This window comes from Phytophthora cinnamomi, assembly GCF_018691715.1.
Source record: "Phytophthora cinnamomi strain GKB4 chromosome Unknown Contig21, whole genome shotgun sequence".
Taxonomy (NCBI): domain Eukaryota; phylum Oomycota; class Peronosporomycetes; order Peronosporales; family Peronosporaceae; genus Phytophthora; species Phytophthora cinnamomi.
The window spans coordinates 972776-1000518 of NW_027150954.1; the positions used below are offsets into that span (position 1 = coordinate 972776).

A 27743-nucleotide genomic window follows, 5' to 3' on the forward strand; every position below is an offset into this window, starting at 1 on the left:
TATCGGTGCGTGTCAAGACGCTTAACGTCTCAACGTACGGCGTCACCGCCTCAGTCTGCCCAGCAGACTGCTCTTGATGCGTCTCGGTCCCGGACCGAGACTTGCCCAGCGTTCTCCGCTTGCGCCGTCTTCTTGTTGTTGCACAGTTGTTCTTCTGGTCCAGGCCCGGCCGTGGACAGTTGTTCGCCGGCGGAACCTGTCCGCGGGCGCGCGGTATCAAGCCCGGCTTGACCGCATGGCGTTTCGTCGTGCAGCCCGGCTGCACGACAGCATGCAAATTGCGTCGGTGCGGTACGTTTGCAACCGTCCGCACTGTTTGCAGCGCCAACTCCCGGAGTTGACACGCCTTCGTCATCATTCGTTGGCGGAGCCCATCATGACCGAGGGTGCGTCGACTACCGGAGCCGACGCGTCATTGTCGACCTGACCTCTTCGGGTCAGGGACTGTCCTTTACACGCTTGAACGTGGGTGTTGGTTCCCGGAACCAGCACATCTTTTTCTTCCGACGTCGGCAGCATTGCCGACGTTGGTCTCACTTGTGCGCGCCCTCGCGCACTTCTTGGGCACTCCAGGACAGCAGCATAAAGCGCTGTCTCGACTGGTGAGCCGCGCGCACCTGCTGGGGCGTGCGCTGCGGTAACAGGGCCATCGCTCTCTGTTCCGCTGTCGCGGCCGAAGCGCACGAGCGTGCGCTTCTTCCAGTCTATCACCGGATCATGCCGTGCAAGCCACTGCATGCCCATTACCACGTCGAACTTATCGTCCAGGGCCAGGACGATAAAGTGTTCGACAAATAGTCGTTGTTTGTACGAGAAGCGCATGTTCACGACGCGCTTCTCAGTCTTCACGATGGCACCTGTTGCCAGTCGTACCTCCAGAAGACTTCGAGGTACATTTACCTCCTCGAAGTCAAGTCTCGACAGGCTTCGTAGTCGAACAAAGTTGTTCGACGCGCCTGAATCTACCAAAGCTCGAAGAGAGTCACTCGCTCTCTTCGAGTAAACCTTCAAGATGACTAGGTTCGGCCTGTCATCTTGTTTCTTGCAGTGAGAGCTGGTCTCACTGGGGGCTGCAGTCCTTAGTGTCGCGTGCCCGATGTCGGCACGCGCGACTGCATTACCAGTAGGGCGCCCCGCGCCTACTGGATGTTCGCGTTTTTTGTTGGTCCGCGGCGATGCCTAGCATCGCCACGACGGCCACCTCCAGGGGGCATGGGAGCTGTGCACTCTCTGATAAAGTGACCGATCCTTCCGCAACGGAAGCACCGCACATTACTTCCGTGCTGCTGGTGACCAGCAACCATTGCATTCAAGAGGTCCATTGGTTCCGGACCTCCCGTGCTCACTACCGGGCGCGGGTGCGGCCTCGGCACGTTCGCATGCAGCTTAGCCTGCCGCAGGCTAAACTATTCTTGCATTGCGAGAGTAATCGCACCTTCGAGGGTACTCGGGTACTCTCAGAAGAGATAGATCTTCACAGGCCCATCCCTAAGTCCCTTCATGAACGTGACGACTTTAGACGCCTAGTCTATCGGATTGATCACGATGTTCGAGACCAAGTACCGTGCACGCTGTGCGTAAGCATGGACGTCATACTTACCCTGCTGCAGGTCGAGGAACTCCGCCCTCGACCGGAACTCGTTTTGCGGGGGATCAAACGCTTGTCTGAGCTCCTCTTTGAATACCTCGTACTGCTGAAGCTCGTATGATCTGAGGGTCGGCGCCCATACGCCCAACTCCTTGCTCGTCCGCCAAGGCAAGACATGGCGACCACGACCTTCGACAGCGGGTCGACGATGCGTCGAGCCGCTATGGCTGTGTCGAGCTCGACAAGCCAGCGGAGGAGAGACTCGCCTTCTCTTCCCACGTAATTTCTTACGCTCAATTTCAGTGATTGAGCACGCGGTGTCGTCCCTGACGACGCCGTCACTGAGGAAACAGCATCACGCTGCTCCTTCACGATGAGTCCTAGAGCAATACCATGTTGCTCTGTCGGTGATAGCGTACGCAGCATCGTAGCTATCGCCGCCTCACCAATGACTGTTGACAGTCGTTGGAGGGCCTCCCACTCTGGATCCGACAGGTGGCGGCAGCCAGCGCGTGCAACATGCGTTGCAGGCGTATTGGAGCTCTCCATGGGTACCTCTGGGCTCATGTAGTTCTCGGTTCCGCGTTCGTACACCTCGTACGAACCTCAAGCCGTCGGTCGTTGGACGGACTACAAAGTGCTGCCAGGTGTAGTGGGCTAACTTGACTCACTACTTTCGATTACACGTTGCGCTACATGTATGAGGAAGCGTAGGTACTTAGTAATAATTTGAGTTAAGTATACTTGGGTATACAAGTATAATATAATTCAAATAAAGACTCCAAGTAGCTTAGTTAAGGTAAAATGAGAACTGTATTGTTTCTAAATTGATCTTCCTCCTAGATCTGCTAAAACTGTTTTATTATCTATGAAAGGGGTTGACAGCGACTCGCTATCAGAGTCCCGCTACCGACTTCCTTTTTTTGTTACTGACATCTGCTTATGATTGACAAATCCTCTGATCCAATCAAATCACAGCATTCTATTCCTCTATTTATCACTGACACTATCACTGCATTGCATGCTGGCCATTAGAATCAAATTGGTGTCATGCCACGCAGATGCACAGCAATCTCGGCTGGCGAGAAGCTGAGAGTGCTATCGGCCTGGGCGGAATGCGGTGATATAAATGCTGTTATTGCCACATTTTACCCAAGGCTTGATTTGTTTGCGCAGGATCAGCGGCGCAAACTCATCTATCAGTGGCGCAAACCCCGATGTGGCTTGGAACAAGCCCCTCAAGGAGAAGATGCGCGGCTATTGGGTGGGCGACCTGCGCACACAGCTCAGGAATTGTAACGGGGTTACATGGAATAGTGACCCTGGCACTATTCAGGGATGGCTACATAAGGTCACTCCCCTGAGTAGTGACCCAATAGGCTTGAGAGCCAACCGATACATTTTATATACGATAAACGATAGGGGACTTCGGGTTTGTATGCAGGCCAAATCTGTACTAACCTATAAATACACTCAGTCTTAGATGTACCGTACTTCTGATCAATCCGTTCCCTTAGGCCAGGGACACGTGAACTGCCGTTCACTGAGAGTTTGTATACTCTCGTTAGCACACTTCTTCTGTGCAAGGTGCCGCAAAGCAAACCCTGAATGTCACCTGGCGTGAGTACCTTGCGTAATCCCTGTCGGCTCGTTTATCTTCGACGGAACGGCACTTCACCGGAGTTGTAAATGTAGTCTTTGAAGAAGCGCTGAGGTGCACGCCTAATCCAGAACGCGTCCTCGATGCTGAAGGCAAACCCAGAATTTCAGATCACCCGAACCCAGAATATCTTCAGGATCCAGGATTTCACTTCCACTCTGGGTGAAGCTTGGAACTCAAAAGGCACCTTACCCAAGTGCTCTCTTAGTCCGATAACCAACCAATACAGAGTATACAACACTTACAACTAGCCGTCACTTATTCTTTTGGACCCTCGGACGGTGGGTCACTCACACACTAGACCCTCGGACGGTGGGTCACTCACACACTAGGCTCACTCGAGTCTGAAATCCAGGCACCTAGCTCGCCTGAATACTCGCCAATACGCGGACCACCCTCAATTAAGAGGGAAAATACAATCACTATCAGTTAACCTTCTCGTCACACAGCAGTCAATACAATATCCTGGAGGCGACTACTTAGCACTCCAGAACACAATCGGGAACATGAAATGGGCTACCACGAGCACAGCAAGTGACCCAACTAGGATATGAAATCGATGGATCACCCCACACAAGGCGTCTCTAGTCACCACCTAACTGGACTTAGAGTAGGTGGAGCTCACACAGACGACTCGTCCTTGTAGTCGATGTGCCCTTAATCTCCCGCGGTAGTAGTCTCAGGTCCTCCGAATTTCCGTCGCAGGCTTGGCCGAAGTCACTTGCGCGTCACAGGGAAAATTGAACTCTGTTTTGGTTATCGACTACATTATCACTTCTCTCTTCTGCACTCTTCTTCGGGCAAATGTCTTCGGTTCACTATGCTTCGGGTCGAATATCTTGGCTTCAGTATACCTTGGGTTCAGCGGTCCTGACTGGTGACGACTTGGTCGTCGCACCTTCGTCGTGGGTTAAGAAATGACTTGGTTTCACCATGCAGCGACTCCGTTGTCTTGGTTACAGTATAGTGTGGGCACTCTCCTAGATATTTTATCTGTTAAAAATCACAAGTGGCTTGGAGCCACTTGTGCGTGGAACCCCGTTACACCAATGACACATATTGGCCCCAGATTTTCGCTGACGACGAGCCGTCACTGGTTTGACTTAGAGTATGTATTGGGTTGTGATTGGTGGAGAGAGAGGATGCGGCGCTGCCGTACCCGTGTGACATGAGTGGCGACAGGGATGGGGCGTGTTCTTGTGGAAGGAATCCTGCGCCTGACCGCAGATGGGCCCAACCGAGTGGAAATGTGAAATCCTAGGCGTGCACACCCAGGATTCAAAAGTGCATTCAGTCTAGCCACCGGACTTTCCCTTACGACGAGTGCCTAAAGGCTGGCGGAAAGTGTCTCTGGAGAACGTATCCCAGAGTACACCTCGTCTTGCTGTGGTCCTGAGCGACAAGATGGATCAAGTACCAAGAAACGCCCAGTCCATGATCACGCGCTGGAAGCCGTACAAGTTGATGTTTGTGGAGATACACGCTAGTCTGTGATGAAGAAGAGGTTGCACTCAGAGTGCACAACGGAAACCCAAGATTCACTTGCGTGAAGACAAGTGCCCCAGGATTTCAAGATGGAATCCTGGGATTAGATCGTGAATCCAGACGCCCTATACTAAAACCAAGTATCCCCAAGCCGACATCCAAGATTCACCAAGTTACGCCAAGATTCCAAGAATCACTCAAGAAACCAAGTGGAATCCTGTGTGTGGATGCAAGGCAAGTTTGGAGCCAGTTTGAGGCCGGTTTGCAATCAAGAGATGTGTGGCTTGAAGAACAGTCGAGAATCCACCAAGACCTGTCGACTTGACTTTTTCGAAGAGAAGACGGAGAGTGCTCACACTATACTGTAACCAAGACAACGGAGTCGCTGCATGGTGAAACCAAGTCATTTCTTAACCCACGACGAAGGTGCGACGACCAAGTCGTCACCAGTCAGGACCGCTGAACCCAAGGTATACTGAAGCCAAGATATTCGACCCGAAGCATAGTGAACCGAAGACATTTGCCCGAAGAAGAGTGCAGAAGAGAGAAGTGATAATGTAGTCGATAACCAAAACAGAGTTCAATTTTCCCTGTGACGCGCAAGTGACTTCGGCCAAGCCTGCCGACGGAAATTCGGAGGACCTGAGACTACTACCGCGGGACATTAAGGGCACATCGACTACAAGGACGAGTCGTCTGTGTGAGCTCCACCTACTCTAAGTCCAGTTAGGTGGTGACTAGAGACGCCTTGTGTGGGGTGATCCATCGATTTCATATCCTAGTTGGGTCACTTGCTGTGCTCGTGGTAGCCCATTTCATGTTCCCGATTGTGTTCTGGAGTGCTAAGTAGTCGCCTCCAGGATATTGTATTGACTGCTGTGTGACGAGAAGGTTAACTGATAGTGATTGTATTTTCCCTCTTAATTGAGGGTGGTCCGCGTATTGGCGAGTATTCAGGCGAGCTAGGTGCCTGGATTTCAGACTCGAGTGAGCCTAGTGTGTGAGTGACCCACCGTCCGAGGGTCTAGTGTGTGAGTGACCCACCGTCCGAGGGTCCAAAAGAATAAGTGACGGCTAGTTGTAAGTGTTGTATACTCTGTATTGGTTGGTTATCGGACTAAGAGAGCACTTGGGTAAGGTGCCTTTTGAGTTCCAAGCTTCACCCAGAGTGGAAGTGAAATCCTGGATCCTGAAGATATTCTGGGTTCGGGTGATCTGAAATTCTGGGTTTGCCTTCAGCATCGAGGACGCGTTCTGGATTAGGCGTGCACCTCAGCGCTTCTTCAAAGACTACATTTACAACTCCGGTGAAGTGCCGTTCCGTCGAAGATAAACGAGCCGACAGGGATTACGCAAGGTACTCACGCCAGGTGAGATTCAGGGTTTGCTTTGCGGCACTCTGGGTTTTATTCTTCTTCTGTTGACTCCCAGTGTTTTCCTGGGCTACGCTATACACAACCCCCTGGGCGATCAAGGTTTCATCCGCCTTGCCGCACAGAGCATATATTCCAAAGATGCCTGCCATCTTCCGAACTGACTCAAACTGCGAGTCGTTCAAGTGAGGAAACTCACTTCTATCCATCTTGGCTCACTCGTTGAGACCACAGAGGATTCAGATAGTCCAATCAACCCGCGTAGATGTAGGATTGACTACAAGTGCTACCAAGTGTGACGGGGCCACACGAGCACCTTGCACAGAAGAAGTGTGCTAACGAGAGTATACAAACTCTCAGTGAACGGCAGTTCACGTGTCCCTGGCCTAAGGGAACGGATTGATCAGAAGTACGGTACATCTAAGACTGAGTGTATTTATAGGTTAGTACAGATTTGGCCTGCATACAAACCCGAAGTCCCCTATCGTTTATCGTATATAAAATGTATCGGTTGGCTCTCAAGCCTATTGGGTCACTACTCAGGGGAGTGACCTTATGTAGCCATCCCTGAATAGTGCCAGGGTCACTATTCTATGTAACCCCGTTACAATTCCTGAGCTGTGTGCGCAGGTCGCCCACCCAATAGCCGCGCATCTTCTCCTTGAGGGGCTTGTTCCAAGCCACATCGGGGTTTGCGCCACTGATAGATGAGTTTGCGCCGCTGATCCTGCGCAAACAAATCAAGCCTTGGGTAAAATGTGGCAATAACAGCATTTATATCACCGCATTCCGCCCAGGCCGATAGCACTCTCAGCTTCTCGCCAGCCGAGATTGCTGTGCATCTGCGTGGCATGACGCCAATTTGATTCTAATGGCCAGCATGCAATGCGGTGATAGTGTCAGTGATAAATAGAGGAATAGAATGCTGTGATTTGATTGGATCAGAGGATTTGTCAATCATAAGCAGATGTCAGTAACAAACAAAGGAAGTCGGTAGCGGGACTCTGATAGCGAGTCGCTGTCAACCCCTTTCATAGATAATAAAACAGTTTTAGCAGATCTAGGAGGAAGATCAATTTAGAAACAATACAGTTCTCATTTTACCTTAACTAAGCTATTTGGAGTCTTTATTTGAATTATATTATACTTGTATACCCAAGTATACTTAACTCAAATTATTACTAAGTACCTACGCTTCTTCATACACGTAGCGCAACGTGTAATCGAAAGTAGTGAGTCAAGTTAGCCCACTACACCTGGCAGCACTTTGTAGTCCGTCCAACGACCGACGGCTTGAGGTTCGTACGAGGTGTACGAACGCGGAACCGAGAACTACATGAGCACAGAGGTACCCATGGAGAGCTCCAATACGCCTGCAACGCATGTTGCACGCGCTGGCTGCCGCCACCTGTCGGATCCAGAGTGGGAGGCCCTCCAACGACTGTCAACAGTCATTGGTGAGGCGGCGATAGCTACGATGCCGCGTACGCTATCGCCGACAGAGCAACATGGTATTGCTCTAGGACTCATCGTGAAGGAGCAGCGTGATGCTGCTTCCTCAGTGACGGCGTCGTCAGGGACGACACCGCGTGCTCAATCACTGAAATTGAGCGTAAGAAATTACGTGGGAAGAGAAGGCGAGTCTCTCCCCCGCTGGCTTGTCGAGCTCGACACAGCCATAGCGGCTCGACGCATCGTCGACCCGCTGTCGAAGGTCGCGGTCACCATGTCTTGCCTTGGCGGACGAGCAAGGAGTTGGGCGTATGGGCGCCGACCCTCAGATCATACGAGCTTCAGCAGTACGAGGTATTCAAAGAGGAGCTCAGACAAGCGTTTGATCCCCCGCAAAACGAGTTCCGGTCGAGGGCGGAGTTCCTCGACCTGCAGCAGGGTAAGTATGACGTCCATGCTTACGCACAGCGTGCACGGTACTTGGTCTCGAACATCGTGACCAATCCGATAGACTAGGCGTCTAAAGTCGTTACGTTCATGAAGGGACTTAGGGATGGGCCTGTGAAGATCTATCTCTTCTGAGAGTACCCGACTACCCTCGAAGGTGCGATTACTCTCGCAATGCAAGAAGAGTTTAGCCTGCGGCAGGCTGAGCTGCATGCGAACGTGCCGAGGCCGCACCCGCGCCCGGTAGTGAGCACGGGAGGTCCGGAACCAATGGACCTCTTGAATGCAATGGTTGCTGGTCACCAGCAGCACGGAAGTAATGTGCGGTGCTTCCGTTGCGGAAGGATCGGTCACTTTATCAGAGAGTGCACGGCTCCCGTGCACTACAATGGTGGCCGTCGTGGCGATGCCGGGCATCGCCGCGAACAAAACAAAAAAACGCGAACATCCAGTAGGTGCGGGGCGCCCTACTGGTAATGCAGTCACGCGTGCCGACATTGGGCACGCGACACTGAGGACTGCAGCCCCCAGTGAGACCAGATCTCGCTGCAAGAAGCAAGATGACAGGCCGAACCTGGTCATCTTGAAGGTTTACTCGAAGAGAGCGAGTGACTCTCTTCGAGCTTTGGTAGATTCAGGCGCGTCGAACAACTTTGTTCGACTACGAAGCCTACCGAGACTTGACTTCGAGGAGGTAAATGTACCTCGAAGTCTTCTGGAGGTACGACTGGCAACAGGTGCCATCGTGAAGACTGAGAAGCGCGTCGTGAACATGCGCTTCTCGTACAAACAACAAGCGTTTGTCGAACACTTTATCGTCCTGGACCTGGACGATAAGTTCGACGTGGTAATGGGCATGCCGTGGCTTGCACGGCATGATCCGGTAATAGACTGGAAGAAGCGCACGCTCGTGCGCTTCGGCCGCGGCAGCGGAACAGAGAGCGATGGCCCTGTTACCGCAACGCACGCACTAGCAGGTGCGCGCGGCTTACCAATCGAGACAGCGCTTAATGCTGCTTTCCTGGAGTGCCCAAGAAGTGCGCGAGGGCGCGCACAAGTGAGACCAACGTCGGCAATGCTGCCGACGTCAGAAGAAAAAAAGATGTGCTGGTTCCGGGAACGAACACCCACGTTCAAGCGTGTAAGGGACAGTCCCTGACCCGAAGAGGTCAGGTCGACAATGACGCGTCGGCTCCGGTAGTCGACGCACCCTCGGTCATGAGGGGCTCCGCCAACGAATGATGACGAAGGCGTGTCAACTCCGGGAGTTGGCGCTGCAAACAGTGCGGACGGTTGCAAACGTACCGCACTGACGCAATTTGCATGCTGTCGTGCAGCCGGGCTGCACGAAGAAACGTGCGGTCAAGCCGGGCTTGATACCGCGCGCCCGCAGACAGGGTCTGCCGGCGAACAACTGTCCACGGCCGGGCCTGGACCAGAAGAGCAGCTGTGCGGAGCCCGGTTCCGCGCAACAAGAAGACGGCGCAAGCGGAGAACGCTGCGCAAGTCTCGGTCCGGGACCGAGACGCATCAAGAGCAGTCTGCTGGGCAGACTGAGGCTGTGACGCCGTACGTTGAGACGTTAAACGCCTTGATGCGCACTGATACTGGATTCCAGTATCGGGAAATGGCACTCGCTAATCCTCCGACGACGGCGTCGGAGTTGACTTCGCTTCCAGTCATGAGCTGGAAGCGCTTCACGCGCGACTTGCACGATGGACGCATCGAGCAAGTCTGCGTTCTTTCGGACAGCGAAAGAACGAAGAGCGAGAGCGAAGAGCTGAGGCAGCTCTTGATGGGAAGTACCACTGAGAGTGAAGACACTCTCAGTGCGAAGACGAAGCGAGAGCGCTTCGAGGAACAAGGTTGGGACTCGTTAAAGTCCCTATTACGAATTGTTGAGGGAGTACAAAGACGTACTCCCGGAAGACATTCCTGCGGAGCTTCCGCAGGATAAGGACATTCAGCACGAGATTGATCTCGTGCCGGGCACGAAGTACTGTGTCACGCGGCAGTGGCCACTGCCGCGGGAGCAGGTAAAAGCGATCGACGACTTCTTTGAAAGTCGTCGCAAAGCAGGACAAGTGCGGGAATCAAAGTCCCCGCACAGTGCTCCGACGTTCTGTGTCAAGAAGCCACAGGGCGGATGGCGCATCGTTCATGCCTACAACAAGCTGAACGATGCGACGGTACCGGCGCAGACGCCGATACCATGAAAAGATGTCATCATCGATTCGATGGCCGGGAGCACCGTTTACAGTGCTCTCGACTTGCGAGATGGATTCTATCAGATCCTAATACGTGAGAGCGACATCCCTCTCACGGCAGTGAGCACGTCAAGCGGCATGCTCCTCTGGGAGTGGCTAGTAATGCAGCAGGGGGTCAAGAACACCCCTGCTACCTTCAACAGGTGCGTGACGCACTCATTGCGCTCGGTGCGCGACTTCGCGCCGAGCTACTTCGATGATGTGTTCATCCATAGCCAGGCTGTGGACGGGATGACCGACGTAGAGATGCACAGGGTACATCTCCGGAAGCTACTTGAGCTTGTGCGAAAACATAAGCTCTACGCGAACCTGAAGAAGTGCATCTTCGGGGCGAGCGAGATACCCGTCCTCGGGTGTCTCGTAGGGAAAAATGGCGTTTGCCCTGACCCGGAAAAGGTCAGTGTGATAAATGAATGGCCAACGCCTTCAAGTGTCAAGGAACTGAGGCAGTTCCTTGGCTTGGCCACGTACTTGTGCAAGTACGTGGAAGGTTACGCGGGCAAGATCCGCCCGCTGTCACAGCTTCTTAAGAAGGAAGCTGTGTGGAATTGGACAACCGATTGCCAAAAGGCATTTGATGCAGTCAAGCGGGGCTTGACTGAGGCACCGATCTTAGCAGTGGCTGACCAAGATCGTCCATTTCACGTCGTATGTGACGCATCGGATGCGCGTTGATGCAGCACGATCACGAGGGCCGTGATCGTGTCGTCTACTACCAATCGCGTCAGTTGAAGCCAGCTGAGCGCAACTATCCGGTGCATGACAAGGAACTCCTTGCCATGAAGTATGCACTCGCAAAATTCCGAGTGTATTTGCTTGGAAGTAGACCAGTTGTGGTCTACACCGACCATGCATCACTGCGCAGTGAAGTCGCCACACATATCACAAAGAATGGCGAGATGGCTCTCATTCTTTGCGGAGTATAACTTCCGGGTCGAATACAAACCCGGAAGATTGAATGTAGTGGCCGACGCGTTATCACGTCGGCCGGACTACGCTGAAGCTGCTGATGTCAATGCCATTGACGTCATGCGATCGAGCAAACCCACATCGTCTCTGTTGGGTGATGTGAAGGCCGCGTACGCGCACGACGCGGACGCGAAACTCTTGCTGGCCTATGGCACAGCGCCTTCTGACAAGTCCCGTCAGAAGCTGCCCAAGCACCTTCGAGCACGTGCACACCGCTGTCGGGTGCACGACGGACTATTGCTTTACAATGCAGTCGACGACAACGCGATCCGCGTTGTCGTGCCGAATGACCATGACCTGCGACTCAGGATCATGTACGAATATCATGATGCTCCGACTGCGGGACATCTCGGACGTGAGAAGACATACGTCCTTCTCACGCGCGACTTCTACTGGCACCACCAGTATAAGTGGGTGCGCAAGTACATCCGTGCTTGCGAGGTATGCCAACGCGTAAAGCCTGCGCCATCCGCACAGGCTCCGTTACAATCACTACCGACTCCGTCGGAGTGTTGGAAGTCCATGTCTTTGGACTTCATCTTTGGTCTTACACTTCTTGGGAGCCAACTTTCAATGTCGACTGCAGATCACCCACAGACGGACGGTCAGACCGAGCGCGTGAATCGCGTGCTCGTCGACATTTTGAAGAGCTACGCTCACTCGTTCCAATACTGGAGCGAGTGCTTATCGATGGCAGAGTATGCCATCAATAATTCAGTGCATGCCTCGACCGGGCATACACCGTTCTACGTGAATGCCATGCGGCATCCACGTCTACCGAGTTTACTCGGAGTGGTGGCTCCCACTTTAAGTGGGGGAGTATCTACGACTGCAATACAGCAGCCGCAGAAAACCGCTGACACTTGCACAGTGTCAGCTGCAACAATGGACAAACCACACGAGTCTGCGCAGGGCGCAGACTCCTCCACCAACAAGGACAACGACCACGGGTCTGCGCAGGGTGCAGACACCGCAAAGAACCACGGAGAGGCCGGGTCTCTAGCGGAGAGCGAGCTTAATATATTCAGCTCGAATGCAATCAATTTCATCACCAAATGACAAGCCGTAATTCGATCTGTCCAAGATTCAATAGCAACTTCTGTTGATCAACAGATGCTGAACGCAGACAATGTGGGCAGACGCAACACAAATGAATTCCAAGTTAGTTCATTGGTTTTGTTAGCTACTCAGAACCTGCCTAAACATGCAGTTTCGGATTTCGGAGCAAGTAAGCTTGCTCCGCGCTTCATCGGGCCGTTCACTGTGTTGGCACGGCACGGCAACGCATACACGCTAGACATACCGTCTAGCATGCGCCTCCATCCGACCTTTTACGTCGGACGGCTGAAGCCATACCTGCAGCACGAGCCATCTAGCTCGGCTGACACGAAGCCTCGGTAGGAGCCGAGGCAGAAGCGGAGGACTTGGCCTCGGCGACGAGCAACCTCTCCTCCAGCGCGCGGACGCGCTGGAGCAACCCCTTCGTCTGGGTCCCCAGCTCGACCTGAATATTCGAGGCGGTCTGCGAGACCGCCGCGACTTGGGCCTTCTGGTTCGCCAGCTCCTGTTTCAGGGCGGCGAACTCAGCGCCCTGCAGACGCTCCACGACGGTCACCCGGTCGTGGAGAGGCGCATACTGATCAGCCCGGGGCTGATCATACCCGGGGCGTGTTCCCACCCCCGCCACCGCCGATCCGTGACGCCCACGGCTCAACCCGCTGGATTGTTGAGCGGATTGTTGACCATAGTATCCCGAAAACGAACCCTCAAGGGGCTCGTTTTCGTATTCGTTGGAGAGGATTTCCTCCCCATCGAGATACATGGGAGCCGCGGAACGTCTTGCTGGAGGACGTTCCGGAAATGGTGAGGGCGTACGAAGAGCAGTACGCGCTGGCGCAGCGGATATAGTGCGAGCGCTGCGATCATCGCTAGCGCCCGAACCCTCACGTGCTAAGAACTTAGCACGGAGCTCTTTGAGACTCTCGGGCACACGGAACGACGTGTACCCGTTCAGGTCGCGGTCGCTCAAGCGGACCGCGCCTGGGAAACACTTCGCGCACTGAAAGCCCTCGGGCACAGCGCACGGCACATTAGCCTCCTCCGCAGCAACGTGGAGCTGTTCCAACTTTCCACGCTTCGCGTACGTCTCGAAGCGATCACGCCCTTGCTTAGTCCGATCACGGTAAGCATTCGGCTTCTTGCTGAAGTTCTCAACACAAGCATTCCAATTTTGACAAAGTGCCTGTCACTCAGGCACTTTGCTGCGAGAAGATGTCTTCTTGCTTTGAAACCATCGGAGCTCATGAAAGAGTCCGATGTAGTAATCGCGCCTTTGATGCGTCCCCGCATCAAAGTGCAATTCGGCAGTCACGGCGTCATCTTTGATGGCGCTGCATACGTACAGCGGTACCTCATTCGGAGGTACCGAGTTACCATACCGGCCCGAGATCTCGAGCGCGGACGGCATCCACGGATCGCGTGGTGCAGGCGCAGCGCACGAAGAGCCTAGAGCTTTGAAATCACGCGCTGCAGCAGCAGCGCGTGGAGTACTGAGAGCCCCAGCAGAAGCGAGTGGGGTATCGCTCTCAGTACGCGAACGCTTCGAACTCGAAGCGTCTGATTCGTCCCCTTCACGCGGGCGAATGTTCTTGGCATGAGGGTCGAGCGATTCGCTCGACACTGAGTCTTTACGCTTTGAGGGCGAGTCCTCCTCGCCCTCCATATCTTCATCGTCGTCGTCGAAGTCGACGACGTCGCCATACTTCGCCTTCTGGCGTTCGAAGTAGTCGTCGATGGAGAGATGACTCTCCACCGACTTCGGAGTCTTCTATTCTTGAGGCGCGCTCATCGTTGAATGAGCGCAGATTTCTTCTCCAAACGCGGAGAATTGACGAATGGTCAATTCAGAAGATTGACGTGCGGAGACCCCGCGCGTCTCACCTTAAGGGGGGGATGGTGTAACGAAGTTACACGTACAAGTGGCTACAAGCCACTTGTGATTTTAACAGACAGGATATCTGTTGAAAGTTTTAGATACTTTCTCACCTTGGTGTAAGTCACACTAATGGATACATTGAAGTGGACCACCACAATGAGTGGTCCACACCTACCCAAAGATCCTATTGGTAGAAAGCAGCATCTTTCTACCAATCAGAGACGTGCATATTGGCGGGGCTCTGACAGCCAGCCGCTGCCAACCCCTTTCATAGATGATAAACAGTTTTAGCAGATTTAGGAGGAAGATCAATTTACAAACAATACGGTTCTCATTTTACCTTAAACTAGCTACTTGGAGTTTTATCTAAGTTAAATTATATTTGTGTATTCAAATATAATTAACCTAAGTTATTACTAAGTACTTACGCTTCCTCATACACGTAGCGCGACGTGTAAGGTAAAGTAGTGAGTCAAGTTAGACCCACTACAAACCCGTTGCCTTTGGTGGCACGTAGAGCATCGACATACTTGTCGCGGTTCCGCGCGACTGTCTGGCGGCGGGCAAAGTTCTTTGACGCCCAGAATCGATCAAGACTCTCAAGGATGATCATATTCCGGTACATTCGCGTGCACAATGAGCTGCCCATCGCTGCCCTTCTCCGATACGAGTACATAGACTCTCAGGGGCTAAGTCCCCTTGGCGCGCGCCACCCCACCCACCCCTCCATGAAGACTTTGGAGCCCCCAGTAGGGCACCCCGACCCTACTGGAGTCCTGCGTTCCCCTGGTCCCTGGGCCGCGGCTTCTGCCAGCGATCCTTAGCCCAAAGGGTTTAGAAGGGTGCCTCTTCTTTTGTCATCCCGCAGGGCAGGCACGTTTCAAGTGCCCAAGCTTGCCACAGCCGAAGCAGCGAATGTCGCTCTGCTCGGCCATGCCCAAATCCATGGGAATTGGGTCGTTGGAACTCCTTTTGCCAGAAGCACATTTGGCGCTCCTCCCGACACAGGGTTGCTTTGCCATATTGTGGCGAAGGTACGAGCCTGTTTGCACTCCTCCTGGAGAGCGATCTGTGTCGCCTCCTCCATTGTGCTCTGCGAGGCGTTCATGTCCTACTACCGATCGCAGTCGACCAGACTACCGAACATCGATACTACAACATTTCCCACGCTACTTGCACGTTTCCCAACCAACGTAAAATCGAGGATTTTCGAGAAAACCTAAAATAAGGTTTTACGTTAAGTCATCTCCAAATCCCCAGTCTCCCGACTCCGAACGAAGAAACTCCAAACGGCACATCAGGCAGGTCGCCGCCACCGAGGCATCATTAAACGATCTCTTCGACGCCTGGTAGGACCGCATGTCTATCACACCACGTCACCGAGCCAACGCTGATGATCTCTCGGACGTGAGCAATCATTCTGGACGCTCATACTAATTCGATTATAAATCAGAAAAGATTACGGCGACGTGGCTGATACTGTGCGCAGTATCACAACTCTGCGACCGGACACTCAAGGTCGCACGAATGTACCGATGGCCGTAGGGCGCCAGGACGAAGCCAGGCGAATTCGGTGGGGTGAACTAGGGCGTCGCGGACGTCCGAAGTATGGGCCGTGCGCTGCCTGTAGTGACCCGTGTCACTGAGTGCAGTGGTGCTTCCGGTGGTGCAAGTTCTGTACGCAGGCGCACATGAATGACCAGTGCGAGCACTACAAGCTCTACGAAGACGATGTCAAGTTTCTGAAGTCGACTACCTTCCATCCGAGCTGCAAGGCGTCTTTTCCAGCAAATTAAACGAGTGTATCAACCAACTATAACTGGGTTGTGCATTGACAGGCTGTCACAGTTGACTGAGCCGGTAATTGAGGCGAACTTCGTGTTCCCCGCTGTTCAGCGAAGAACATGACAGGGCAGTTGTGATGTGACGGACATTGAACGTGAAAACGACGGGAAAATTGGTGTGCTCCGTCTCGGCGCTGACCTTCGTCCCGGCTTCCTCAGCCGCCGTGTGTGATTATGCCTTCGATTGCAAAGTGAGCCCTTAACAACCAATTACAATGATTGTGATATGTTTGTGATGACTTTTGATAAATATCTTTCACCGTCATTCGGGACAGCCTCACAGGAGCTGACGATGTGGCAAGCGCTGGTGGAGTAATATCCAATCACATTCAACGCAATTTGGAGAAGTATACTCTAGACGGGCTCTGTCCTTGCTCCCTAACTGGAGGCCGAAAACTTGGCCACGTACTTAGCAGGATGCGCTGCAAAGACTGCCTCACAAAAACGTGGAACTTCAGCGCCAGGTTGCGGTCTTTTCGGTACACATCGTTTAAGTGCGTGCCAAGTTGGCGGCCTCCACTTAGCGAGCATTGCCGCGCGCAGCGAGACCGACCGGGAGATGGGTACCGCAGGCGTGCCTCTAGACGGCTACATTTGTTATGTTTGGCAGCAAAACGCGGTCTAGGCGCCAATATTGAAAATCTTATTGGGGCGAAGCCCCCCTATAATCATGGGACTCTTTTTTATGGATTTGTGTAGTACATTACTCTGATTTACATTCTGATTTACGATTTACCAAGGGACTTAGCAGTTTTGAGAATGGGTTAGGTGTACAATTTAGAATTTTGTCTACTAGAGACCGTTTTTGCAAAAAAAAACTATGTTTACGAACATTGTAGAGTGTGGCATTTTTGCAGAAAATGTTGTACTGTTGCGCCAGGTGAACCGGCGACAGCAAGGTTCGAAGTTATTAAACAGGAAAAAAACGCCTTCACTATGGGGTCCGCGGAAATGACGTAAATCGCTAAGTTTTGCCCAATTGAAGGCCTGTTAAGACCGCTTAATATGTCCTGATTTAGCGGGAAAAACTGCAATCCTTAATATATATCGTAAAAACGGCGCAGCGTAAGAAGTAGGCGTAAAAAGTCTGCGGCTGCTGCGAGCTGCGACCGTCGTGGATGCTGGGCACTACGACTGTGGCGCGCCACTGCGCAACCTGTTCCAGGGAGGAGGGGTTGCAGCAGCGTACGCCGGTAGATTGTCGTGCGCCCAGAATAATAGTTTGACACGACAAAGATCTTGTTCTGCCGAGGCGCGATTGAGACGAGCGGGGATTCCGTGAGCAGTACGAACCACAGGACGCTCAGCGACCAGATATCCGCTTTCACGTGAAGGAAGGCGACGCCAGCCAAGATCTGCATTATTACGTGTCGGTTCGTCCACGAGCCGCCCCGCGTGGCGGAGGTGAGGTGCGTGTAGAGGTCTCCTTCGGTGCAGTGCTCGCCCACGAGGTATAGGCGGTGGTGCTGGTGCAAGCGGCTGTTCAGGGGGGGGGGTATACCAGCAGAACGTCCGAACAGGTTGCGTGGCGAAATGTATATGCATGTGGTGTTTTTATCGTATCGTTCAGCATGTGGTGGCATTTCACCACCCGACTCGTGGCTATTGATGGCGGAGCTCATGCGCTTTGCGCGCATGTAGTGAGAGAGCGCGAGGCATACGAGCCTGCTTTGATGAGTATTGCTTGTGTTGCTGCACTAGTGGGCAGTAAGCTGCACAGCTTCGGGCGAAAGCTAGTACAGCATGCTAACCTTACTCGTCGAATACGACTGAACAACCCTATGGCGCCCTGCATCAGCAAATGTTCAGATACATTAGTAGAACAGTACACGGCTTGAGCGATGAGAGTAACTCGATAGCAGCCGCAGTAGATCCCGAGTGCTCTTGTATCACGAGGTACCGTATCACGCTGCAGCCACATATTATAAAGCACGCACTGCTAAGCTGTCTGCTGTCCCCTCCTTTGACGGACCGTTGGTAGCCTCTGCCTGTAGTTGGTAGCCTCTGCCTGTAGTTTCGTCTTCATTTTCGCTATGGCGGGGATGATCTTCCAGGAAATGTGAGGGAGCCTCGCCCAAAACTATGTCCACATAGATTGAGGCAAGCCTTGTAAGATCCCAGGGTTCGGGGAGCCCGGTGGAGCTCGGTATGGGCAACATTCGGTCTCCCCTCACTTAAGTACGAGAACGAGGAGCCTCCCACGCGGGCTTCCTCAGGGCTCCTATTTCGGGCTCTTCAAATTTAGATTGAAAGCTCGACGGACTCTTCGCATCCTTCTCTGATTGGTTAAGAGTAACTAGACTTCTTCCTGAGACTTTCGCTTGATTGCGCTCGAAGATCGCCATTCTGGAGATCCCAAAGCCTCAAGCATGTGTCCAGGCAACTACTGTCGATCCGAGAGTACCCCAATGTTGTTGATTCTCCGTCCTTGTCCTTAATGGCATGGCTTTCGTTCCTATGCCCTCTAGACTTGAACTTGAAGAACCTTCATTGCAGCCAATCACACGGAAATTATTTAACACCAGTATTTAGCACCAGATGAGAGGAGCCCTTAACGCCGGGGTCTCACAGTTTGGGATGGCTCTTTTCACTTAACCTATTTAACGAAGGAGCCCGGGAGCCCGGGCTCGCGACTTTTTGGGCTCCCACCAAGGGCCCAGGAGCCCGCCCCTCCCTCCCCCAGGCTCCTAGGAGGCTTGGTGTGAGGTGTCGCCCCATCAAGCAAAACGTATTCGTGATGCTCCGCTAGTTTAATAACAATAATAACTAGTGTGGCAGCATCCCGGTGAACGGGTTGCTTGGGGGGGGGGGGGGGGGGGGGGGCGACGCAACGCCCCCACCGTCCCCTTTCACATGGCCTTACAAATAGCAACGCATATCCACACAAAGTTCTTCGCAGTTCGATCTCTAGCGGCGGTGTCGGCCGTGCGAGGTTTGGATCGCCGCACTTCAAGAGTCTCAGTGGCATGCGGCTCCCGCTGCCACCACGGCACAGTTTCATTTGCTAGACGCGCGCCCGACGACAGCTGAGTTGAGCGGATCCTGTCGCCTGTAGAAGTCGACCGACTTCTACATTCGACGGTGTTTGCCGATGTAGATGCGCTTCAAGCACGTCCAGTATCCGACATAGATTGCGCGGTCGTGAGTGCGGGTTTTGGATTGCCGCACTTCAAGAATCCCAGCGGCACCTGCGTGGCACGCGGCTACCCATGCCGACACAGCACTCTTTGGTTTGCTGGACGCGCACCCGACGAAAGCTGCGTTGAACGGGTCCTGTCGCCTGTCGAAGTCGACCGAGTTCTAGATCGCAATTGTCCGACCGTACGTGAATGCACACGAATCTAAACGTCCGGCAAGGCTACGGTCGTGTGAGGGAACTGTAACACTTCAAGCTCAGCAAACATGCTGCGGTTTGGGTTTGGTCGGATTCGAGTTTGATCACCATCGGCAGGCACTTGACGTCTGCATGCCGAGTACGGTTCCGGACTGAATCTTCTAGTCAATATACACAACGTAGCAAACAAATTTTACTATTCAAAGCTAACACGCAACCTAGATGTATAGCACCAGATTTGATAACATTTTTTTCTGCTACGAGGAAAAGCATCTCGTCCACATTTCCAGCAGCAACTTGCATTGGCGTATCCTTTTTGCTGAAAAACTTATCACCGAGTCACCAACTGTGCAAACTTTCGTCACTTTATGGACACTTTACCTCGATTCGCCTACATCGGCACCAGACCGGGGCATCCAGGTTCCCTGCACATGCATTTTTTTCCTGCGCTTTAATAGTACCGCGTTACAAACTGCATTAACACATATTACACAGTCAGCATCCACTTACCGTAGTCGCTGCGTTTCCACCTCCATAGTCGATCGTAATCTCCTCTTCATCCTCGATAGACCTCTTCGCAAAAATCCCGCAGCAAATTTCACCTCCGACTTCCCAGCGTTCGACGACGCAATTTGGCCTGCAGCTGTGATTCGCGCATTTCGCGAGACTACCAACACCTTGTCACACAAACCGATACGAAGACCCGAAGCTTGAGGGCGCAGTGGCGGGCGCCCGTCGAACACTTGAGAGGAAGATTGGAAATTGAAAAGTGATTGATTGAATCGTTAGTTTGGCGTCGGCTCATTGCCGCCGCACAACCAGTAGTTCTTGGCGACCTGGACACGCAAACAAGTATCCAGGTCCCATCCTAAAGTCTATCAATCTCAGATCCTAATTCTATCCTGATCTACCAATGAGAATATACTAATCCAAAACGTAGCTTGATCCAAATATGCGACTCGCGTCCCATAATCAAAAGTTCGGCTCGAAAACTTGATTCTTGCACATCTCAAGGATTTTTAGCCAATGAGGTCGCATGAAACTCCATGTTTATGCGTCCCATAATCATGATTATTCTTGATATTGACCAGTAGGATAGCATGTAACGAATATAAACCATGCAACGTTTTATTACGCTGTACAGCGTAAACAGAAAGGTATGCATTAGCAATTGACGTGGGAGTCCTCTGCCATCTCATTGGCAGACGGACGTCCACGTCACATGACCTCCCTTCCAAGAAGACCCCGCTATTTCGAAGCTGGCTTTCTCTTCTTCGTTTCCCAGTACTTGTCAATGAGACCTGGAATCTGATTCAGGTTCTCTACTGGTTCCCACGTTGCTTCTTCGCGTGATTCACCAAGCCACCAAATCCGGTATTGGAGTTTCTTCTTCTTGTTACGATGACCAATGACTTCGCGCACAAGTTGACCTTCCGTACCGTCCTTCAAAATCACTTTGTTCACACTTTGGCACCGTGATTCATCACTGCGATACGGCTTGAGCAATGAGGTGTGAAATACGGGATGCAACTTGAGACCCTTCGATAACTTCAGCTCGTATGAGTCACGATGAATTTGTTTCACGACCGGGTAAGGTCCAATAAACCGCGGTGCGAGCTTCTTTGACTGTGCGAAGCCTTTATGACGAATGTCCAAGTTTCGTCCATCTAGGAGTACCATATCTCCAGGTTTGAAGTCTTGAGCAAGCCTGTTCTTGTCGTAGTAAGACTTCATACGAGTTTGGGCTTCACTCATTGCATCTTGTGCCATCTTCAAAATTGCATCTTGCTTGAGCAGAAGTTCTTGCGCCGAGTTGTGCAACTGTTCAAATTCCGGGTCCCTAGCCACATCATCTGGCATATAGGGCACATAACCCAGATCAGCCTCAAACGGTGACATACCGATTTAGGAATGAACACGTCTATTGTACGCGAATTCAGCGAGATGCAAATATTCATCCCAGTCATTTTGGAATGGGTTCACAACACCCCGAAGATAGTCTTCAATAAACCGATTAGTACGTTCGGTCTGACCATCAGTCTGTGGGCGAAAGGCAGACGACAGATTGTGGGTCGTCTCCAAAGTCTTGATCACTTCTTGCCAGAACTTGGACGTAAATTTGGAGTCTCTGTCTGAAATGATCGATTTCGGCACGCCATGGTCTTTCACATAATTGACCATGAATAGCGCAGCAGTCTCTTCTGCTGTCGCATTCGTATTGGTTGCGATGAACTTCGCACGCTTCGTCAACCGGTCTACAATAACCATAATGGCATCTTTTCCGGTTTCTGTGCTCGGCAGTGCAATCATAAAGTCCATCGACACATCAACCCATCTACCTCCTGGGATCTCCAAAGGCTGTAGTAGTCCGGGCTGCTTCGTTTGGCGTGCCTTATTCCGCTGACAACGTTCACACGTGTTGACATAGCGTTGAATGTATTTCGACATCTTGGGCCAGTAATACTTTTCTGGACACCCAAGTATGTCTTAAGGTATCCGGGGTGACCTGCCGTGACCACATCGTGGTTTTCACAAATAACACGGTTCTTCAGATCTTCATTATCCGGAATTACCAGTCGAGCATTTTCATCATCTCTCGTTTGGTAAAATAACAATCCATTCTTCACAGAGTAGCGTGGTACCTCTTTACCACTAGAAATACTCTGCAACAACTCCTGAACTCTCCGGTCGGTAGAGTATAGTTATTTGGCCGAGTGCGTCACAGTCGCACTTGGTGTTTGGATACTAGTAACAATTTCACGGTTTCGAGCAGCTTCGATGAGCTCACTGAGACTAACCTGAGCGGCTTTATGCTCAAAGAGTGGGTTTCGGGACATTGCATCCGACACTTGGTTACTTTCTCCTGGAATCCACTTGAACTGCGGTTGGAATTCATCTAGCTCGTTAAACCAGCGCGCAACACGACGATTGGTTGTCTTTTGCGTCAATATAGTCTCGATGCTCTTGTGGTCTGTCTCCACGGTAAATGGGCGATCGAGAAGGTAAACTCTCCACACACGAAGGGCATGCATGATAGCCAGTAACTCCTGCTCACGAACAGGGTAGTTGAGTTCCGCTGGTTTCATTTTGCGTCCTGTGTATGCAATCGGATGCTCCAACCCTCCCTCGTTTTGAAACAAGACTCCCCCTATGGCAAAATTCGAGGCATCCATACGAATACCGAACGGTTTGTCGAAATCAGGAAGTTGTAGTACAGGAGGGGTGGAGAGACGGCGTTTGAGTTCATGGAAGCATTCCAACTGATGCTCAGACAAGTGTAACGTTTCCTTTGGGCGTAAACCCTTAGTACTTTCGTGCAGTGGGCCTGCAAATTGTGCGAAGTCGGCGCAAAAACGCGAGACGTAGACCGCCGTACCTAAGAAGCTTTCCATTTGTTTCTTGGTCCGTGGAATCGGCCAGTCGCTGATTACGCGCACTTTGTCAGGGTCCATTCGAACACCATGACGACCCACAAAGTCACCGAGCCAGGGGATTTCTTCGACGCAGAACTGACACTTCGACAATTTTACGTACAATTGCTGTTCTTGACACCGTTGAAGCACTCTGTCCAACGCGTCGACATGCACCTGCACGTCCTTGTCTTGCGTAAAAACGTAGATGTCGTCAAAATAGATGCGCATCACATCGCGCAAGTCACTGAACACCCGCTGTAACAGCCTGTTAAATGTGCCCGGACTACCGCTCAAACCCATCGGGGTTACAAGATACTCAAACAGCCCATCGGGCGTCGAAAAGCAGTAAATGGAATATCAGCTTCACGAAGTTTAACCTGATAGTATCCCCACAAGAGGTCCATGCAGGAGAACCAGTAACTACCGCCCATCGCATCAAATGTGTCCTCCTTTCTCGGCATCGGTATCGCTGGCAAAATGGTGGCACTATTGAGTTGACGATAATCGTGCACAATGCGCCAACCCACGGGCTTCTTGACGCAGAACGTCGGAGCGCTGAATGCAGAGGTGCTAGGTCGAATAATACCTGCCTGCGCCATCACTTTCGTCCAATCCTGGATCACCGTTCGCTGCTCCGGGCTTTGGCGCCATTGTTTCACCGAAATCGGTTGTGTTCCCGGCTGAAGTTGAATTTCGTGTTCAATCCCTTCGCGGACAGGCGGTGTGGTACTTGGCAGCTCAGTGCGAAACACAGTATCGCGATACTTGAGCAAGACTTCATATGCGGGGTTGTTCACCAGTGCCTCCCATCCTTGTTGTTTAAAACGCTCAGCCTTTTCTGAGTCGTGTGGATTGACAACAAACACAGCTTCGATATCCTTCTCTTTGCGGAGTTCCTTCAGAAATTGCTTCGTTGTGATCAGTTTCGTTTCACCGAACGCACCCTTGTGACCATGCCGACGGTAGTAATGGAAGATTTCGCGGTTCTGGTTTGCGTTCTTGAAACGACGGCCTCCAATCATACGCGTTCGAGGTCTGTTAGGTACCACCAATTGAAGAGCCTGGGGTTCCTCAGTCCTTGTACGCGGGCGCAATAGTAAACGTTCCCAATCGATGTCCGGGTTATTCTCCCGAGGCTACTTCATTCCGAGAAGCACATCCTTATCCTCCGGGACAGGCATGACCGTAAACGTTTCACACGTCACCGGGAAATCCGGAATCTGCAACATCATTTCGACGGTACGTCTTGGTCTTTGCACTGTTTGGTTGTATCCTAGACGAACTGTCATCATGTCGTCAGGATGCTCCTTGATGTCCAGCTGAAGTCGTACAGCTAGATCTTCAGTGACACCGTTGAGGCTGCTTCCATTGTCGACGAATATTGAGACGTCAGTCGCTGCCTCCTCCTGATTGTAGGCTAAAGCTTTCACTTCCAAAATGGCGTAGAATGATCCGCCAACATAGTGATTGCTTTCCTTGGTGGACTTGCATTGCGGCTTGATATGACCGACTTGTCCACAATTATGACAAGTGGCTGACTTTCGCCAATCCTCTTTTGGTCCACTCTTCGGTGACAGCTTTCGCTCCGGCGGCTTGCTTGTATTGTTAGCCGCTGGTTTCACAGATGATGCCGCTTTCGAAGAAGGCTGGTGATTCGCTGTGGTCTTTGCCGAGAGTCCTCCATAGTGAGCAAACTCGAAATTCGTTGCAATCTCAATTACTTCATGCAAGAATCTTGGACTGAGCTCTTTCACCTTTTTCGCTGTCTCCGACCGAAGTCCGTTCTGAAAGTAGAACCGCTTCTCCATCTCCGAAATCTCCAACTCGGATTGAGACATCAGATCCTGAAATGATGACACATATTCATGGATGGTCCCGTGTTGTTTCAGCTGAAACAATCGCTCACGTAGATTGTATTCAAAGTCTTTGGGGTGAAAGCGTTCACGTAGCTTCGCCTTAAATAATTGCCATGTTTTGGGAACTCCTGCCACTTCACAATCTGACGAAAAAGCGCGATACCAGTTTAGCACAGATTTACCTAAACTGCTGGATATCATGGTCACAAAATCGGACGTATCGGCCTCCATCAATCCGCGCTTGTTAGCGTAATATTCCTCCATGGCAAAGATCCATAGTTCCAAATCTTCACCGAATTTCCCTTCATACATGGGAGGATCCTTCTTCCGTCGTTCACCTTGCGATGCGAGCAAGTGTTCAAAACGGTTATTGGCTTGCTGCATTTGCATCTGAAATTGCGTTTGCATCTGCGTCTGATACATTTGCTGTTGTTGCGTTAACCAGATCATTAACTGTTGCATTGACATTGCGTCAGGTGCAACGTTTGCCGTTCCGGCGGGTGGGACTTCGTGGTGAGCTTCCTGCGGCGTTGCCGCCTCCGTTTGAGCCGTCCGTGGCACTTGGCGTTGCCGCGGGTTAGGCGATTCACTCTCAGCTGCCCTACTCCTTGTCATAGTCATTAGGGGTAGGACAGATGGACTTTTCGGTGAGTGATCCGTAAAATACGGCGAAATAAAACGGAAAAGGAATTAAAAACTCAAAAAGTGTTTTACAACTTAGTGTTGCTGCGGTTTCTGGCGAATAAGGCTGTTAAGCTTCGCAGCAAGGTTGTCTTGGCACTCCAAAAGGTTCAGAAACGCCAGGTTAAGTTGACGATCAACCTGGGCCTCAATGCTCTCGACCTTGATCCAGAAAGTCTCTTTGCGAAACTTGCCCAAAACCCGCTTAGCCGTTTTGACCTGGCGGAGGAGATCCACTTGAAGTTTAGCGAAACTCTCCGCCTCGGCTGGCGAGAAGAAAAGACTGGTGTCAATCGCCGTAACAGGTGGAGGAGCAGGAGTGGACGTCGATGATACTTTGACGTCACTCGCTTTCTGATGCTTCCTCTTACTGCTTTGGTTGTGACCCTTCTTGTAGCGGGCCATAGACCGACTCCAAAGATCGAAAAAAGAGGCAAGGGACTACCACCGGGTAACCAAGGACCGTTATACTTCTACAAAGTTCCGCTTTCGCAGACACAATGCAGGCGCCCTGGTGCTAAACCGGCTTCTAGTGAAAGCCCAGCACACAGCGAAGGTTAGGTACAATCCGATCTAGGCGGAGGCAAAGCCCCTACGTGGTATTTCCACCGGCCACACGGAGTGATAATGTACCCACTTCTTCGAAGTGTGCTCCTCAAAAGCTGCACGTTCGCAACCTAGAGCTTCCCCACGATGTGGCTGGCTCCAATAGTCACAGGTAAAACTCGCTTCCCACGATGTGGCCACGAGTAAACCTTTCTTGAACTTGAACCGAAGCTTGACACGGCAAGTGCTACTATGTCACACAAACCAATGCGAAGACCCGAAGCTTGAGGGCGCAGTGGCGGGCGCCCGTCGAACACTTGAGAGGAAGATTGGAAATTGAAAAGTGATTGATTGAATCGTTAGTTTGGCGTCGGCTCATTGCCGCCGCACAACCAGTAGTTCTTGGCGACCTGGACACGCAAACAAGTATCCAGGTCCCATCCTAAAGTCTATCAATCTCAGATCCTAATTCTATCCTGATCTACCAATGAGAATATACTAATCCAAAACGTAGCTTGATCCAAATATGCGACTCGCGTCCCATAATCAAAAGTTCGGCTCGAAAACTTGATTCTTGCACATCTCAAGGATTTTTAGCCAATGAGGTCGCATGAAACTCCATGTTTATGCGTCCCATAATCATGATTATTCTTGATATTGACCAGTAGGATAGCATGTAACGAATATAAACCATGCAATGTTTTATTACGCTGTACAGCGTAAACAGAAAGGTATGCATTAGCAATTGACGTGGGAGTCCTCTGCCATCTCATTGGCAGACGGACGTCCACGTCACACACCTCCTCTGGCATCAATAACCTCATTTCTTCCAACTGTCATGCCGTAGTAGTTGGTGGCTCCTCTCAACTCCTACATGTATAGGCACCAGACCTCGAAAGTTAATGTCAAATTAGCAAGCCTCCACGTATGTTGTACCCTACCATTTCCCGGCGATGGTAGGCTGTGATGTGAATTACCTCACCCGTGTACTCGCACACAAATGTACCTGGTAAAATTTGCTGGTCGGCAAACAGTGAGATCCCTTTGCCAGGGAGCTTCTTCACCGATAGCGGCACGTTACTACCATCCTGTGTTTTCTGGTTGCTGCAGGGACCTCCTGTGGCGCATTGTCCGCGCACACATTCGACCTGCATCTATATAGTGATTAGGCTATCACGTTAAACCTTAGGGATGGATATTTTCGTCAACAGGCGTACCGAGCGATTTTCGCAGCCATCACCACATGCCACAGTCTCCTCTTGGCTAGAATTTCACCTACACTTCGGGATTTCGTCCTACGAATGGCATTAGACAACACTGAGCTTTGTGCTGAATATGAGACCAGCGTACTTCGTCGAGAACACGTCTTGGTCTATACGGAAATATATTCTGGCCAGCAACTTCATATTCCATGAGAGCCTGCAGAACACTACGTTCCTCCACCAACGTTGCAGATAAGTTTAGCATGAAGTCCAGCAACAGACAAACACACAATTTGCATACCGGCCCAGCTGTCCACCTTTCACGTCGAAAATTACCCGCCGCCTCTCTCCTGAGCAAAACGCGATCCATGGTTGTCTGACGACGCAATCGGCGCGACGCCATAGGATATCTATCCTTCCTGCGCTGAAGTCAAATTCCGAAGTAATGGCGTACAGCAACAACCAACTGCCCGTCGGCGGATGATTTCGAAGTGATCTAGAACTATTTTACCGATGACCTGAGGCGTACTACCTTCGGAGCTTCAACAACACTGCGAACGTTACCCATCGCTCTTTACTACAGTAAGCTTGACACAAAAACAATGTCCACTAGTGATCCGTCATGTTAATGCAAGTGCGAGCTTCCCTACAAATGCATGTACATCTGCAAGTGTGGTCCCTTCCTGACGTC

At 51.7% G+C, this 27743-nt stretch overlaps 1 protein-coding gene across 1 annotated transcript; it reads right to left on the reverse strand.

Moving 5' to 3' along the window:
* Positions 1-19849: 19849 nt before the first annotated feature.
* IUM83_03601 (putative SET domain-containing protein) lies at positions 19850-27361 on the reverse strand (the record flags this gene model as incomplete). Its single annotated transcript, XM_067927617.1, has 4 exons — positions 19850-20031; positions 26651-26720; positions 27201-27279; positions 27354-27361. 4 exons carry the CDS (start codon positions 27359-27361, stop codon positions 19850-19852), a joined length of 339 nt encoding a protein of 112 aa, XP_067795487.1.
* Positions 27362-27743: the final 382 nt, after the last annotated feature.